General features: G+C 35.4%; 1 protein-coding gene across 1 annotated transcript in view; it reads right to left on the bottom strand.

Moving 5' to 3' along the window:
• Positions 1-19,093, bottom strand: part of LOC149797470 (uncharacterized) — a 116,078-nt gene that overhangs the window by 78,417 nt on the left and 18,568 nt on the right. The window contains exons 3-6 of the mRNA XM_089962280.1: positions 18,449-18,557; positions 12,001-12,117; positions 7,426-7,487; positions 2,436-2,576 (exon numbers count right to left, since the gene is read on the bottom strand). Of these exons, the coding sequence (XP_089818406.1) occupies positions 2,436-2,576; positions 7,426-7,487; positions 12,001-12,117; positions 18,449-18,557 (429 nt within the window). The remainder of the gene's footprint in view (positions 1-2,435; positions 2,577-7,425; positions 7,488-12,000; positions 12,118-18,448; positions 18,558-19,093) is intronic.

The raw sequence follows: 19,093 nt of genomic DNA, 5'->3' as shown, positions 1-19,093 counted from the left end.
GCCTTGAGATTTCAAGCCAATATTCCATGTCAATGAATGATTCCTGGTCCATACACAGTTAGGTTCTGTTATTCCCTGGCCTGAAATTTCTCTGCTGACAGCTGAGACTTCAGTGTGAACACTGGCGTTTTGTAGAAGACCAGCTTGAAATATGATGGGGCTAAAAAATGTGAGAAGAATGGTCAGTTGACACTTCCCGTCTTGAAGGCACCTTTCAAAACAATGAAGAATGTCAGCATCTTGTCCAGACTATGTTAGAGTTCTTTGAAAGGAGGCTTCTCCTTTATAATTAGGACATCAACCAATGTGGGAATTCTGCCAGTGGTCATTGACAGAAGAGGAGGATAGGTACAAGGGAAAAGCCAGACACGTCTTCAACTGATGCATGAAAAGCCAGGTTTTCTCCAGATATCATCAGATAAATAAAGAGGTGATTTTGATTTTTAACGTAGCTTTAAAAAAATTCAGTCATATCGCTACAATGTCTGCAATGTGCCAGTTTATAGTGATGTCTAGCACTGGGGCATCATGCCGCAGACATGTAGCATGATGTCCCACCCGGTCACATTATCCTGACACCAGGCTGACCAGTCCTAACACTAACCTCTTAATGACTCGGCCAAGGATCGAAACCCATGACCTCCTGCATACGCTCCTACCACTAAGACTCCAGAGCGGTAGATCAATAAAGATGACACCTGCGAACATGAGCTACATGACACTCGGTTGTGCTGTAGCTTGTGAGAAGTCCATAAAGTCCCTCGATCTTCTTCAGAATGAGCAATCTGTTTGTTTCCAGTGATTAAGTCTTTGGAAAACTTGCAATAAAAATGATAGCAGGGGCAATAACGATGGCATCCACATTCTTGCACTTCTTAGCTCTAACATCTTTCCTGATTAACTACTTGGCAGTAATGGCTGCCCAATTTTAGTCAGACAGTTGGAAGCATATATCATATGTCTGGTTCACATTTGATCCCATTCAGCTTATAATACAGAGTGGCCGAGTGGTCTAAAGCGCTCACCGTTCCGGATCACTGCCATCTCACCTGTCTACATGGGTTCGAGTCCAAGGTTCGGCTAGCATAGGTACATGGGAAAGCCTGCCAGTAGCTTCTCGTGGGTTGGTGGTTCTTCCCTGGGTTTTCCTGGGTTCTTCCTCCACCAGTTATACTGGCCGCCATGTATAGCCTATCTTGTGCTGAAAAATGGCATTAAACCCTATAACAACAACAACAACGAGCTTATAATACAGGTGGGGTAAATATCTAACACAAGTGCTGAATGAAATCTGCAGTCTCCATTTAGAGTGGAGAATCTGACCCAGTTACTTTAAATAGCAGATTATGACTAAATCTTACATAGCACCATGTGATGTGATGTGGTGATGTGATGTGGTGATGTGATGTGATGGTCATTTACCTCATTTCCTGTAGTTTCAAATGTGTTTTTTCCCCAAAGGTGGCGACCGCTCCGGTGGCCTAGTGGTTAGAGTGTCCGCCTCGGATGCAGGAGGTCGTGGGTTCGATCCCCGGCTGAGTCATACCAGAGACTTAAAAAATGGTACTAACAGCTGCCTCGCTTGGCGTTCAGCATTAAGAGGTTTGTGTTAGGACTGGTCGGCCTGGTGTCAGGATAATGTGACTGGGTGGGACATCATGCTAAATGTCTGCGGCATGATGCCCCAGTGCTAGACATCACTATAAACTGCCACATTGCAGACATCGTAGCGATATGACTGCAAAATTGTTAAAGCTATGTTAAAAATCAAAATCACATCACACATCACACATCCCCAAAGGTGGCACTTAAAAACCTGCTCAAAATGGCTGTTTACTGTAGGCATCAAAATATGCTTCCATGTGGATGGTGCACTCCTTAAGAATTAGGTAGAGGCATACAAAAATGCTTATATTATTGTTGTTGTTGTTTAACGCTATTTTTCAGCACACAATAGGCTATGCATGGTGGCCAGTATTAATTGTGGAGGAAGAACCCTGGAAAACCCCAGGAAGAACCGCCGACCCACAAGAAGCTACTGGCAAGCTTTCTCACATACCCACATTAGCTGAATCCTAGACTCGAACCCATGCAGACAGAGGTGAGATGGCAGTGATCCGTAACGGAGAGCACTTTAGACCACTCGGCTACTCGGGGCCCCAATGCTTATATTAGGTAAAGGGTTAAGTTGTATAATACAAGTAGCCCTTCCAGTGCAAACTGTCCTTAGCTATTCATGCCTAGATGTGAAGAATGAGAAGCTAAAGCCCAAACAACCTCCAATTGTGATTGTTTACTTTGGTACAAAGGAAAGATAAGATGATGTACACAGCATACTGCAGTGTATAATTTAATATTCTAAGGAGAAATATGATAGAAGCTCACAATTTTTTTTAAAAAGTCATCATATAACATAGAGGCAGTAAAATACAAACCCAATATTCTCTGTCACATCTGAAATTAAATCCAACTTTTGGAGATGACTGTGAAGAAAGTAGACTGGTTGATTCATTGACTCTTTGTTCAATTGTTGCTGATCTGCTAGACTGGTTCTGAGATTGACCACGGGGGTTAAACTAAGACAGGAATAAACAAAAATTCAATTAATAATAATAATAATAATGAGGACTTGTATAGCGCCTAATCTTTAGAAGCTCTAAGCGCTTTGCAACATTAAACAACACCTATAAGATAAAAAGCATAATGATATGATTACAAAAACAGACACCATGAAATTAAAAAACATTAAAAAAAACATGCTGAGAATATTTAAGGTAGGAAACATTATTAGGTCTTTAAGTTTGTTCTTGTAGTCGAAATAAGTGAGTTTTGAGAGCCCTCTTGAATTAACCTCAAATTAAGAAAATGATTAGCTTAATCTGCCCACAGCTATACATTTAAACATTTACAATTGTTGAAAAGTGACTTGCAAATAAAAGGAATAATTTCAAAAACAGACTGCAGTACTTTTTTAAAACGGAAAATAAGAAACAGTCATTCTTTCAAGATCATTACTAATGTACGGAATTTTTCAAGTAATAAGATAATTCAGGTGTTTTACTGAGGCCAAAACATTTTCCTATCAGTTCCACTGTTGTTCCTACACCCTCTTTAAACCCACACCACCTTAATGGATGTTGCTGCTTACACCATTATTACTCTATTATATATTCTAATAGTTTCATCACACTACAATACTTACACTACAGTGACCATTTTTAAGGAGTAATTACCATGAATTCATAAATTTTCATAGGTACCAAATACTTTGGTTTGGGAAAATATTATATTTTCAGGGCTATTAATTTCATGTAATTTGTCACAGGTTCTACTTTTCATTAAATAATAACTAAAATAAACCTGTTTGCTGGCTCTTAAAATCCACAAAATCATATACCCCACGAAAAATAGTTCACATTATATAAATCATAAATATTCTCCATTAATTAAAATATTTACAAAACTGCTGTGAATATTATTACTGGTAATGTAATAATGCTGCAGCATTTATGTTTGTAGTGGCTTCATTTAGTTTACTTCCTGTAAATGTTTACAAAATAAATAACCATGGAAACAGTCAAGCACATATCTGTCTAAGACATTGAAACTACTGTTCCAATTGAATGATATATTTCCATATCTTAAGACCCTGTTAAGTAAGATATTTCTTGAAGTACTGATGCTTTTCACATCAAATAGGGCATTAATAAGAAAAAGGAAAAACTGATGAGAATTAGTTTTACTGCACATTGCACAAGATTACATAATTTGATTTAATGATCTTGTTGATGAAATATTCCTGAAACGAATTACCTTTAAAAAACACGTTCAATAATAGAGCTTTTGATAAGTACCATTTTATTTTGAAGAAGCAATGTTCATTTTTATAAGCTACTGCATCTATTGTTACAGCGACTGTAGATCCTATGAAAGCATCATCAAGCATGCACTGTGCAGTATGTCTGGTTACATTATTATCATTATTATTGACCTTTATCGTCATGTAAATATAAGCATCAGTAAGAAACAATTTTAAAGGATATTTTTACCTAAATTGTCAGATATATTCAACAAAGACATGCAACAAACCAAAAACTGAGTGAGGCACAGAACTGTAAATGGTTTATAAAAAAAATGCTGTAAGCTTGAATTCGATTGTGCACATCAAGAAAAGGTTGAGTTTCTAATCTTTTAAATTAAAAATCATTTCAGTTATTGTTTTACCTCATCATTAAAACAATGCAGCATACCTCCACAAAATTCCACAATGTAACAGTACAAAATGTACCTAGTGACATAAGAAATGCTCTCTGTCTCTACTTTTGAAATCTGTGTGCAAAATGGACATAATGCCAAAAAAATTAAGTCACTGTAAAAATATGTAACTGTTTCATGCTTTTCCTTAATATGAATTAATTCAACAATATATTCTGAATTTAGCAGACATTTTTCCAGGATTTTCAGAGTTTACAGTAATTCCCCATCTGACATTTTTTGAGGTGAGTATTTTAAATTATCTAGGTTAGACGGCAAGTTTTTATGAGAATAGTACCTCTGAAAAGACCCTTTACAGTATGTCTGAACAAATGCAAGTAAGAACAAGGATTATTCCAGCCATAAACGTTTGGGACCCCTGTCATTAGAACAGTAAACTTTATACTGCGCAATGATCATTTTTAGGGATTTTTATCACATAGGCTGCTGCCTGTTTTTTGAAATCCAATCCTTCATCACTGCAATTTTTAGGTGTCAGCAACAGACAGGCATCAGATTACTAGAAGACAAAAAAATACAGTTTTAAATTGCCAAACTGTGAATATAATCAGGTTACATTGAGTGAATTACCTCATTGTTTCATATCAGCTGTATTAGATAAATTACACAATATTAATCAATTATATTGCAATAAAAAGTGTTTGCAGATTTCTTGATATTTTTCAATTTTCACCTGTGATATTTGGGGGTTATAAAATCACCTACAACCTATCAAACTGATAACATATTCAACACAATGGTAAATGCAGCGTGAATTGGTGAGAAATTTCATTGCACTGACTGACAGACTAATACGTGATCTTTTGATACTGTTCCAGGTAATGGCTGCAACACAAAAAACATGACCTGCATGATAGTCATACCTCAGGTACCTCACACTGTTTAAACTGATAAAATATGACCTGTGTGAAAGTCATACCTCAGGTACCTCATAGTTGAAACTGATAAAATATGACCTACATGATAGTCATACCTTAGGTACCTCACACTGTTTAAACTGATTCAATATGACTTGTGTGAAAGTCATACCTCAGCTACCTCACACTATTTAAACTGATAAAATATGATCTGCATGATAGTCATACCTCAGGTACCTCACACTGTTTAAACTTCAGAATATAGTGAATGACATCTAAAGAATTACTGAACATGTAATACATGACCACCTGAACATGTAATACATGACCACCTTAACATGCAATACATGACTACCAGAACATGTAATACATGACCACCTTAACATGCAATACATGACCACCTGAACATATAGTACATGACCACCTTAACATGTAATACATGACCATTTCAACATGTAATACATGACCACCTGAACATGTAATACATGACCACCTGAACATATAATACATGACCACCTTAACATATAATACATGACCATGCAATACATGACTACCAGAACATGTAATACATGACCACCTTAGCATGCAATACATGACTACCAGAACATGTAATACATGACCACCTGAACATGTAATACATGACCACCTTAACATGTAATACATGACCACCTTAACATATAATACATGACCATGCAATACATGACTACCAGAACATGTAATACATGACCACCTTAACATGCAATACATGACCATTTGAACATGTAATACATGAAAATCTGAACATGTAATACATGACCACCTTAACATGTAATACATGACCACCTTAACATGTAATACATGACCATCTGAACATGTAATACATGACCACCTGAACATGTAATACATGACCACCTGAACATGTAATACATGACCATCTTAACATGTAATACATGACCACCTTAACATGTAATACATGACCACCTTAACATGTAATACATGACCACCTATAGTACTGCACCCATCAAATGCAACAAAAAGGCTTTCAAAACATCTATTCTGTTTGCAAATTAAAAAACTGCTGATAATATTCATAAAAGCATCAGCAGCAACCTACTTCACATGCAATGACCCCATGTAATGTTCCATTTGGCCCTGGGTAACAAATGATTCTAGATTCTGCCATAACTCCAATGCTTTCTTATATTTCATTTCTGAGAGTGTGTTCTCCTGTAACATTTCACTAATGCAATTCAGTAGCTGAACAACATTTCCAGCTGAAATATAGGTATAATTATCAGGTGTACTACTAAATACCTGAAGCTCCTCAAATTCAAGAATATATGCAACAAAACTTTACAAGTTCGTCAACAAGAACAAAATATTTCTAGTAACAACTCTTGGTTTTAGTAACCATGATCTGATTTCATATATATCTTGTTCTCTTCCATGCCATATATTCTGATCCAATACACCACTCCCTCAATAACTCGCACCCGGATAACTCGAGATCCTGGTTATAACGCGGTGTCCGGTGTGGCTCCCTATTTTTTCCAAAGAAAATATATTTTAAATATCTTTAAAATATGCTGAATGTGAAAAAATTACGATGAGAATAAAACAATTAAACCTTGATACATCGCTTGTTTTATCATCGAAAATGATAATTAATGCCCGTAAAGATAGAATCCATATTGTGAAATTTGCAATTTCTAAATATGATATCATATATTATGTAAGTTTTTTTAATGATAAATAGTTATCAATACACTTATAAATTGAGTATTCAACACCTTAACCTGACAACCCACCCACCCCCTTTTGCCTTTACGTCGATCCCTTTATTTGTTTTGGCTTTTTTTTATAGGTCCCTCAATAACTTACACCTCACTTATAGTGCAGTCGATGTTTCTGGACCCCTTATGTGTGTGAGTTATCGAAGGAGAGGTGTAAATCAATGGAAGACTAAAAGCTGGTATAAATCAGGATGTGCGAGGTTTTGCCCTTCCATTCATTCATATCCTTTTCAAATGTTACCAGATCAGAACTGTAACTTTACCTTCTTGTTCGTACTGGAAGTCATCTTGATCATTAAAAAGCTATGCATTGGTTAACAGATGATGATGATGATGATGACGATGTCTCTGTCATCGCCCTTCTTGTGACTCTGACAGGTTGGTTATAACCAGGGCTCTGCTTATTACAAGTTAAAAAAGACAATACTATAAACAGGACAAAGTGTAATGATATCACTTTCAAAATTTACTGTCTGTACTGAAAAAAAGAATAGCATGCTTAAATATTTAATAGCACTTACTTGGTAAACAAATTTTCCAAAGGGCCAGAAAAAATAGCCTGCCATTCTCCAACAAAATGGAGCTGAAATGATTTAAACATAGGAAATATTTAGTGCATTCCCTCCTTAATTATGCTTCCAACTGTGTACACTGTAGATCCAAGTTTGCCATCCCATAATGCCCCAGTATATCACTCTCCATAACATTTATTGCACAGATCTGCCATCCCATAATTCCCCAGTATATCACTCTCCATAACATTTATTGCACAGATCTGCCATCCCATAATGTATATCACTCTACATAACATTTGGGGGTGCTCACCAATTAATATGTACTTTAGAGAGAGTGACGTATATAAGGTGAAGTAGTTCGCATTTAAAACATGCACAATGGAGAGAATGTTGGCATACCTATCTGCTACATTAATGTAATGTGGATGATATTTCTTTGGATATTGTACTTTTGGAAATTTTACATGATTTAAGCACACTGCTAACTAAAATGACTGCTCCCTTGTGTTAAAAAATCAGCCTGAATTAGTCTAAAGTACACTATACATAGCAGCTATTAAAACAGGGAAAATGAATTTTGCCAGACTAGACAATACCAGCTTCTGAAAGTGCAATGAATGAATTACCAAATATATAAAAATGTAAAAAAAGTTATCGGCTCTGTTTTATACAATTTACCTCTTAAGTTCAGGAAGTGAAAATGACCAAGTAGAGCTAGCACTTTTTTGAAAGGTGCACATTTGAAGTAAGGCCAAGCTGTATACTCTATAACCCATAGTACACCCATCAATCATACACCAAAATAAAGGGAATTAAAGGTTCTTTTAATTATACCTAAGATATACAAGGTCTTTTTGAAATAGCCAGTATAACCAGTGAGGAAAGCCAGGGAAATTCTTTTTCTTTAAAATCCTAACCCTATGGAAAATACGAAACTGTAGAGCGCCACCTTTATTGCACAGATCTGCCATCCCATAATGCCCCAGTATATCTTTCTCCATAACATTTATTGCACAGATCAGCCATCCCATAATGCCCCAATATATCACTCTCCATAACATTTATTGCACAGATCAGCCATCCCATAATGCCCCAGTATATCACTCTCCATAACATTTATTACACAGATCTGTCATCCCATAATGCCCCAGTATATCACACTCCCATGACATTTACTGCATAGATTTCCCATCCCATAATGCACCAATATATCACACTACAAGACATTTATTGAATAGATTTCCCATCCTATAATGCCCCAATATATCACACTTCAAGACATTTATTGCATAGATTTCCCATCCCATAATGCCCCAGTATATCACACTCCAAGACATTTATTGCATAAATTTCCCATCCCATAATGCACCAATATATCACACTACAAGACATTTATTGCATAGATCTTCCATCCTATAATGCCCCAATATATCACACTCCAAGACATTTATTGCATAGATTTCCCATCCTATAATGCCCCAGTATATCACACTCCGTTACATTTATTGCACAGATCTGTCATCCCATAATGCCCCAGTACATCACACTCCAAGACATTTATTGCATAGATTTCCCATCCCATAATGCACCAATATATCACACTACAAGACATTTATTGCATAGATTTCCCATCCCATAATGCACCAATATATCACACTACAAGACATTTATTGCATAGATTTTCCATCCTATAATGCCCCAGTATATCACACTCCATGATATTTATTGCATAGATTTCCCATCCCATAATGCACCAATATATCACACTACAAGACATTTATTGCATAGATTTCCCATCCTATAATGCCCCAATATATCACACTCCAAGACATTTACTGAATTTATGATTTCAAGGTAATATCATGGGCCTTGGTTTACTGATGTAGTAATATCCAACAAACCTGGCTCTTTTGTCACAATAATTTACCTAACTTTTTCATTAATAATTCTTTCTCCAGATAAGAAAATTTCACCTAACTTGATGTATTTGCTTTTTGATTGGTTAGAGTATTTTTAGCATGATTTTGAGGTAATTCAATTCTTATGATGGAGTAACCAGACCCCAAAGTAAAAAAAGATTACAAGTGCAAAAAGCTCTGCTCAGGCTAAAAAACTTTTATTTTCAACAACTTCACTCTGACAGGTTTTAGAGTTACAAATATGCTGGCATGATATTATGGTTTCAATCCATACATGTATGCCAAATTTTTATGACATTAGATTAGAATAAGAATGATTTTTTTGACTTGGCACTTTAAGCCAAATTCAATATTATTGCCAGACTTTGTCATGTCTATGAGGACTAATTCCAGAATCATGAAACAGTGCAAGAACAAAAACTGAAATGGACTCAGAATGTCAAAATTAAAATTCTACCTTAGAATATTTCAATATCATTCAAATTTGGCATGTTCATAGGGTTTAACACTTTAAGACCATGCAAAGTTTTCTTTATTCAAACCTTAATGTATTGGTTTAGACTTAACAATTGAAATTTTTTAAATCTGTTACCAGATGTTCAATTTTGTGCTCAGGTAGATTCATGACTATGGGAATATAAAATTTGAGCCATGAGTTCAATTTCTGTCTTCAGGTAGATCCATGATTATAGACCATGAAATATGAACCACAAGATAAATGTTAGTGCTCCAGTAGTTTCATTACTATGGACAAAGAAAGCTGAGCCATGAGTTCAGTTTTTTTCATCAGGTAATTTCATGACTGCAAACCAAGAAATCTGAGACATTAATTCAGTTCTTGTCCGCATGTACTTACATGCCTATGGATCAAAAAGTTTGAGTTATAAGCTGAATTTTCTCTTCAGATAGTTTCATGACTGTGTGACCAAGAAATCTGAGCCATTGGTTCAAGTTTTGTCTTCAGGTAGTTTCATGACTGTGTGACCAAGAAATCTGAGCCAATTGTTCAAGTTTTGTCTTCAGGTAGTTTCATGACTGTGTGACCAAGAAATCTGAGCCATCTGTTTAAGTTTTGTCTTCAGGTAGTTTTATGACTATGCAACCAAGAAATCTGAGCCATTGGTTCAAGTTTTGTCTTCAGGTAGTTTCATGACTGTGTGACCAAGAAATCTGAGCCATCTGTTTAAGTTTTGTCTTCAGGTAGTTTTATGACTATGCAACCAAGAAATCTGAGCCATTGGTTCAAGTTTTGTCTTCAGGTAGTTTCATGACTGTGTTACCAAGAAATCTGAGCCATCTGTTTAAGTTTTGTCTTCAGGTAGTTTTATGACTATGCAACCAAGAAATCTGAGCCATTGGTTCAAGTTTTGTCTTCAGGTAGTTTCATGACTGTGTGACCAAGAAATCTGAGCCATCTGTTTAAGTTTTGTCTTCAGGTAGTTTTATGACTATGCAACCAAGAAATCTGAGCCATTGGTTCAAGTTTTGTCTTCAGGTAGTTTCATGACTGTGTTACCAAGAAATCTGAGCCATCTGTTTAAGTTTTGTCTTCAGGTAGTTTTATGACTATGCAACCAAGAAATCTGAGCCATTGGTTCAAGTTTTGTCTTCAGGTAGTTTCATGACTGTGTGACCAAGAAATCTGAGCCATTTGTTTAAGTTTTGTCTTCAGGTAGTTTTATGACTATGCAACCAAGAAATCTGAGCCATGGGTTCAAATTTTGTCTTCAGGTAGTTTCATGACTGTGTGACCAAGAAATCTGAGCCATGGGTTCAAGGTTTGTCTTCAGGTAGTTTCATGACTCTGTGACCAAGAAATGTGAGCCATTGGTTCAAGTTTGTCTTCTGATAGTTTCATTACTGTAGGACAAAGAAATCTGAGCCATTGGTTCAAGTTTTGTTTGTCTTCAGGTAGTTTCAGGACTGTGTGACCAAGAAATCTGAGCCACAAATTCAATTTCTATATTCAGGTTATTTCTGACCATGTCAGGTATAGTTTCATGACTCTGAAGCCAAGAAATCTGAGCCAGGAGTTCAATTTTTGTGCTCCAACATTTCATAAGTTTGAGTCTTAAAAATATAATTTTTATCTTCAATAAATTCACTCCAATTGGCTTTAGTTTGACCATTCTAGTCATTCCTAAGTTAATGATGATAATCTATTTAAGAAAAAGGATGGATAGACAGAGTTATCTTCCCAAAAACAAGCGGTAAAAGTATGACATGTATCATGTCTCTGACACTAGTTTTGGGAAATAAGTTACATACATTTTGTGATATACTTTACAGTACTCCCTTGTTTTAATGATGTTTGTGGAAGCCATTATATATGTGAGATCATATGCATATAGTGGAAATGTTTTGTATTGTCACTCATGGATTTGCCACTTGTTACAATAAAATACTTCCCATTTTCCTTATGAAACATTTCTTTATATCTAGCAAAAACAATGCTGCTTATATCTACTTGAAAAATGCAAATATCCTCGATTTATCACATGATCAAAAAGTTATGGCAATCTCTTAAACGATGTCTGTCCCAGTGCAAGAGGTCCCAGAGTGATATATGTCATTTATAGCATAGCTTAACAACCCTAGCAAAATATTCATGGGACTTGACACACTTTTAAAGTTTCTCAGACAAATATGACTAGTGACTTACCATATGATCTTCCAAAGTAAGTGGCAGCCATCAGTACAGAGATTATCAGATAAATCAAAGCCAACCACCAACCGACCAGTATTGTGTACATAATATTTGTGGGCAGAACAGTGGAGACTGAAATGCAAATTATCTAAAGTCACAAATCTAACTGATGAGAAATTAATTTAAATATTTATTTTAGATTCCTGCAGTGTCTATTATTTTTATATTCATTATTATAATTTATTAAATCCCTTAAATTTTTCATCCAGAGAAACTCATAAACTTTCATTGGAAACAATGAAATTAGAATGGAATAATAACTTAATCAAGTGGTCTACATATGTATATAAATATGCCTGCCAAATTTAATTTCTTTTCTGGGGTCACGAGTGGCTGAGTGGTCTAAAGCACTCACCATTCTGGATCACTGCCATCTGACCTGTCTGTGTGGGCTCGAGTCTCAGGCTCAGCTAACATGAGTTTGTGAGAAAGCTTGCCAGTAGCTTCTCATAGGTTGGTGGTTCTTTCTGGGGGTTTTCCAGGGTTCTTCCTCCATCAGTTATACTGGCCACCATGCATAGCCTATCTTGTGCTGAAAAACGGCATTAAACCCTACAACAACAACATTTCTTTTCTTTAAAATCTTAATTTTTCTCATTTGTACTAACAAGATTTTTGTCAGAGTCCATGTCCAAACTGCTATAAAAACATAAAAAAGGGTACCATGAATGGTACATAATATGTATACCTTGTGCATAATAGTTCTCTGTGTAGCCACTAGTTGAGCATCAATGGTCTCAATGACCTTGAGATCAAGGTATGCACTCTTAAACTTACTGTGCAGAAACAATTAATTTCTTTTTAGGCTTACCACAAATGTGACCTTTGACCTCTAGATAAATTCTAATGGTTTCATTATTACTCTGTGCACAAGATTTCTACAAACTTTGGTCAAGGTACATGATCTAGAACTAATGTTATAAGGCTAATACCATACTCCTTCTTTCATACAGTGACCCTGACCTTTTGAAAACAAACTCAATAGGCTTTTTACTTACCCAACATGTAAGCCATCCGCTCACTTTGGTAAAGATATGTGATCAAGAACAGAAATTTTTTTGAAGAAATCATTCTTCATTTTTCTGATACAGTGACCTTGTCTTTTGACCTTCAGAGCACAATATGCTTGTATCTTACTCCACATGCAAGCAATCCACAAAGTTTCATCCATGCTTGTGATGTAGAACTAAAGCTATTGTGCAGAAAACATTGCTTTGCTTTATTTACCACAAGCCATTCACAAAATATGGTCCAATAAGCTTGTACCTTACTCCACATGCTGGTGATCCACAAATGTTTGGTCAACTTCTGGGACACAGAAATAAAGTTATTGTACAGAAAACATTTTTCTGCCTATTGTCACATTGATCTTAACATTTACTTTTTTACCCTAAAACTGAAAGGCTTCTTCATTACCACAAGAACAATCCATCCACAACATTTGGTCCAATATGTTTGTACCTTATTCCACATGCAAGTAATCCACAAAGTTTGATCCAGGTCTGCGAAGTAGAACTAAACTTATTGTGCAGAACCATGTTTCTTCTTGCAGTCGTTTTGACCCTGACCTTTGACCTCTTAATGCCCAAATGTATAGGTCATGACCCATATGCAAGCTATTTACAAAGTACAATAACGGAAGTTGTTAGGTAAATTCAGTTATGCCTGTCTCAACAAAAAGTGACTTTTGCATTACCATGCTTATCATGGTGTTTGTCAAAATGTCAGACCAAAGGATTCTATATACACCTCTCCCTCGATATCTCGTGCACAACGGGGCCCACAAACATAGACCACACTATAAGCAAGGGTGCGAGACCTCCAATTTTTATTTTTTTAAAATCACTTTGACATCAAGAAAACTGGCGGGTGGTGGCATTAGGGAACGGGGCTGTTCAATGATTCAATCCTCATTTAACAATTACACCGTTAATAACTTTTAATAATGCACTTTTTCTAAAAAAGTTGTTCATTATTCTGTTTAAATAACATTTATTTTCAAAGTGTCCAACATGTGAAAGATGGTTAAAACTGGTTTCAACAACCATCACATGTACGCAAAAATATCTGTGTTTACGTAACTGCTTTTTGTTTTCTTGATGAGTCTGGTTCCCATAGTGGTGTTTAAGGATAACCTGCCAAATCGGGAGCCCATAGAGCAGGGAACTAGACTAACTGTTGATACACCACCAAACAAGATTCCTTTTTTTTTAAACATGTAATATTTATTTTGTGAGACAATCGTCTATGTTGGAACTCAATTTTGTATTGTTCAATTAGTACAATACTGATGTTGTGATTTCATTGGAAGTAACAATGTAACTTCTTATCATCCTTGATAATATCTCTAAGTGTAAGTTCAAGAATTCCCTGAAACTCGCTTGCCCACAATGGTCCGTATCTATTGAAATCAAGCTCTTTATTTTACGAAGTATTCATTTTGCTTGGCTGCCTTGCTATCTTTGATCATAGTTATGAAAGAGTCAGTTAATTTAAGGTAGTTTATGTTACATACACAAAAAAATGTATAACAGTGTTCATTTGATCAAATGAAGTGAGTTCACCTGACATACGACCAGGGCCGCTAGATTTTAAGTTTGTAGGATTTTTGTGCCTTTTAACTTTTCTTTTATTCCACCTCCTTTATTTGATTCAAAAGACATAATTAATGTGATAACACAAAAGAGGCCAGCTTTTAATTCAGTGCAAAAATACAACAAATACTTGCACAAGTCAGTTATCAAAACAGTTGGCACTTAATTAGGTTCTCTGAGAAACGCTTGCAGACATAGCTGTTATGGTAGATTGATGCATTTTACGTTTAATTACAAGAGGACACATTGCATTTATGATGATTACCTTTAAAACGAACTAAAATATAGAACTAGAGCACAAATTTCAATTGATGAGAAAGTAATTTAATTTGTATTTATTTATTAAAGTACTGCCTCCACTCGGCGTAAGTGACATTTTCATTGATTGAAATTTCCTTACATATCGTTAATTGCAGTGTACCAGGAATGTTGTTTGGAAAGAAAATGTAACAAACTGTATGACCTATTTTTAAATCTGATATTCATAATGTCGTTTAAAATTTCCAGGTCCTATCTACCGTTTTCAATGATAAAATGAGTGATATATCAAAGTTTCTGTTACCAATTTTGATCGCAATTTTCTTCAAGTTCAACAGTAAGGATACATTTTTGGTGTATTTTCTGGTTTAAAAATGGGATCCACACCTGACCCCATGTTACAAGTGGGTTCATGTGTCATAAGGGCGTGAGTTATCGAGGGAGTGGTGTATTGATAAAAATATGCCCACCAAATTTAATTTGTCTAATTTAATTGAAATTTGTATACACATTCTTACAAGGTTCTTGTGAAAAGGTCCAAGTCCAAAAGTTCTAAATTGTGTAAACAACTGAAAAAATAATGGTCAGTCACCAAAACCTAATCAGCTCTTGAAATTCATTCAAGTTATCTAAATATCAATTTAAGTCTCTTGAGACTCATTCAAGTTATCTAAATATCAAATTTAGTCTCTTGAGACTCATTCAAATTATCTAAATATCAAATTTAGTCTCTTGGGACTCATTCAAGTTATCTAAATATCAAATTTAGTCTCTTGGAACTCATTCATCTAAATATCAAATTTAGTCTCTTGAGACTCATTCAAGTTATCTAAATATCAAATTTAGTCTCTTGGGACTCACTCAAAGTAACTAAATATTAAATTTAGTCTCAGGAGACTCATTCAATTTATCTAAATATCAAATTTAGTCTCTTATGACTTGCTTAAGGTCTCTAAATATCAAATTTAGTCTCTTGGGACTCATTCAAGTTATCTAAATATCAAATTTAGTCTTGTATGACTTAAGGTCTCTAAGTATCAAATTTGGTCTCTTGGGATTCACTCAAGATATCTAAATATAAAATATAATTTGGTTTGCCTCCTACCTTCGGACCTATCCTGCTTACAAGAAAGTGTGACATACAGCAAAAAACCAGTTTGTCCCATCTCCCTTCCTTGGGAATATGAGAGGGTGGAGGAGACAATATTTGACTAAGAAAAAGCCATACTTTATCCAAATGTAAATGTACCTTTTATAATGAACAGGTGCATTTCAATCAAAATCTACACTGATATAAATTTTCTAATGACCCAATAATATCTGTTTCCCTGTGGTATGCAACAATTCCCATAATGACTGTTCTGTATCAAAAATGAACTCGTCCATAACTATAGCACCTATATGGTGGATTACATATGTATATAGATCAAATAAATGGCATTGATCTGTATAATAATACAAATGATGTTGAAATTATTTGTGTGCAAAACAAATTAGGTAATTTTATCTACATTTCCAGATATCAATGTGAAAATTCACTAAGCTACAGAATGCAGATGTGATTTGCAATGTTGAGTTGAATGAACTATAGCAATGCCACCACACACATCAACTATGGCAATGCCACCACACACATCAACTATAGCACTGCCACCACACACATCAACTATAGCAATACCACCACACACATCAACTATAGCAATGCCACCACACACATCAACTATCACAATGCCACCACACACATCAACTATAGCAATGACACCACACACATCAACTATAGCAATGACACCACACACATCAACTATAGCACTGCCACCACACACATCAACTATAGCAATGCCACCACACACATCAACTATAGCAATGCCACCACACACATCAACTATAGCAATGCCACCACACACATCAACTATAGCAATGCCACCACACACACCATCTATAGCAATGCCACCACACACATCAACTATAGCAATGCCACCACACACATCAACTATAGCACTGCCACCACACACATCAACTATAGCAATGCCACCACAAACATCATCTATAGCAATGCCACCACACACATCATCTATAGCAATGCCACCACACACATCAACTATAACAATGCCACCACACACATCAACTATAGCAATGCCACCACACACATCAACTATAGCAATGCCACCACACACATCAACTATAGCAATGCCACCACACACATGAATCAAGACTGTAAATGTGTGAAAAATTGTCATTAGTTATCTTTAAGCTACAAACTATCATCTCTTACTTGGCCATACAATCTTTCTCATTTTTCCCCCAAAATGGGAAATACAACTGGTAGAACATACCATTCATTGTAATAAAACTTGCTGACTCTGCAAATCATCATACTGGCAATTGCTCTTAAATGTGTTTTCAAAATGGTCAGCTTGGTAGCAATACTTATCAATATACACTGCAGTACAATCATATATGTATATCATAATATATTGGAATAGAACTTAAGCTAGCTACACTCACCCCTACAAAACAGGATATTCAAGGGAACCGATGAGTTTTCCTTTGTAAACAAATGACCTTTTTTTGGAGGTTAAAATTGAAAATTGAAATTAAGACAAGAATTTCATGTTCAGCCATGGAATAATCCACGAGCCTTGTAAAGTTAATGGAACAAAAAAGGTAGGTCATTGTGTTCTACTTTTGCCTCTTGTGAGGAATATCCCTCAAGAGATCACTGCATCTGTTAAGTTTCAGGGCTGTGTATCAAACACTGTCAGAGGAACTATGGTAAGTGCAAAGATTTTATATAATTACTGGAGCATAAAAAATCTGCCACAGTGACCTCCTTTTGACTGTAATGAGTAGTACCCTCCTTGATAAACACACCCATGATTGTACATATAACTGTGTTAAAGAAACTGCGCTTACACAAAAAAATTAATGTTAACTCCTATTCCAACAACAACAACAACACTGTCAGAAGAGTGATATCTTTGTCTTGCCTAATGCTTTACAGGTAAGGCGAAAATACTGTCCTGAGGAAGACATAAATCAGTGTGCACACTGTACAATAGAGATAACGCCTGGCCTGGGAACAACAAACTGGACTATACACTGGTTCAGACATCATTCTACTTTCAGATTCAAACTTAAATGTTACACACAGTTCAGGATATTGTTTTGATCATGACAGGATCCAAACAACATCCTGAACTGCAATGTATCATTTAAATTTGAATCCAAAAGTAGATGATGCCCCTACTCAAGTGAAAACTGAAATCACACACCTAACACAAACAACAGTTACATCAATTTGTATTTATTTATTTTTTAATACACATTCTGAAACTTTTAGGACTTTAAACAAAAACTTTTTTTAGTACAATTTATTGAAAATCATGTAAAAACACAATGTTGATTCCTATGCCAACCAATGCTATCAGAAACATGATACCTATGCCTGATGCAGGCAAGACAAAATACGAGTCATAAATATTGTCCTCCTGAGCGATGCCCTCTTCATCGATGTGTCCACTAAAACTGGTTTTACTATATTCTAAACGTACCTTTGGTGGGTATGACCTTGCTAAGATCAGCATATAAATCCTGTACAATCTCCGACCTATTTTCCAAGGGACGTGCTGTGACATGGCTCTTCCATTTCTTAAAACCAAACTGCAATAAGAAGAAGAAAAATGTAATTGCTCAAGACATCAGAAAAATCTTAATTTAGATTGATAATACTCAAGAAATAATGTCGCAACAATTAGTTTCTCAAACAATCCCTTGCACAGAAACAGCAGTACTGATATAAGAATCAAATAAAAAGACATGAAATGAATGTTTTCATTAAATGTTCATTTTAGAATAAAGGATTTATATTTGTAAAGCCTATATGACCCTACTGCTGATACTGCAGACCAATAAAAATAAAGTAAAAGTCAAAACAAAATTTAAAACTAGAAAAACCTGCCATAATGGCATCAAATCTAATCTAGTCATCTATTTATGCATACACACATGCATATCAAATTTCACTTATCTACCTTACATGATTCTTGCTAAACTATGTTAGCAAAAATGTTGTTTAAAGTCCCAAAAGTTTAAAATCGTGTGTAGCAAAGTAGGCTTATAATTAAATATAAATTTATGCCTGAAAATCTAACTAGGCCACCTGCAAATGAATTCAAAAATGCCTATCAAATTTCATT

This window comes from Sinohyriopsis cumingii, chromosome 6 (genome assembly GCF_028554795.1).
Source record: "Sinohyriopsis cumingii isolate HCF-2022 chromosome 6, ASM2855479v2, whole genome shotgun sequence".
Taxonomy (NCBI): domain Eukaryota; kingdom Metazoa; phylum Mollusca; class Bivalvia; order Unionida; family Unionidae; genus Sinohyriopsis; species Sinohyriopsis cumingii.
Note: the sequence above shows the minus strand (reverse complement) of the source record. Positions and strands in the feature narration are given on the sequence as shown.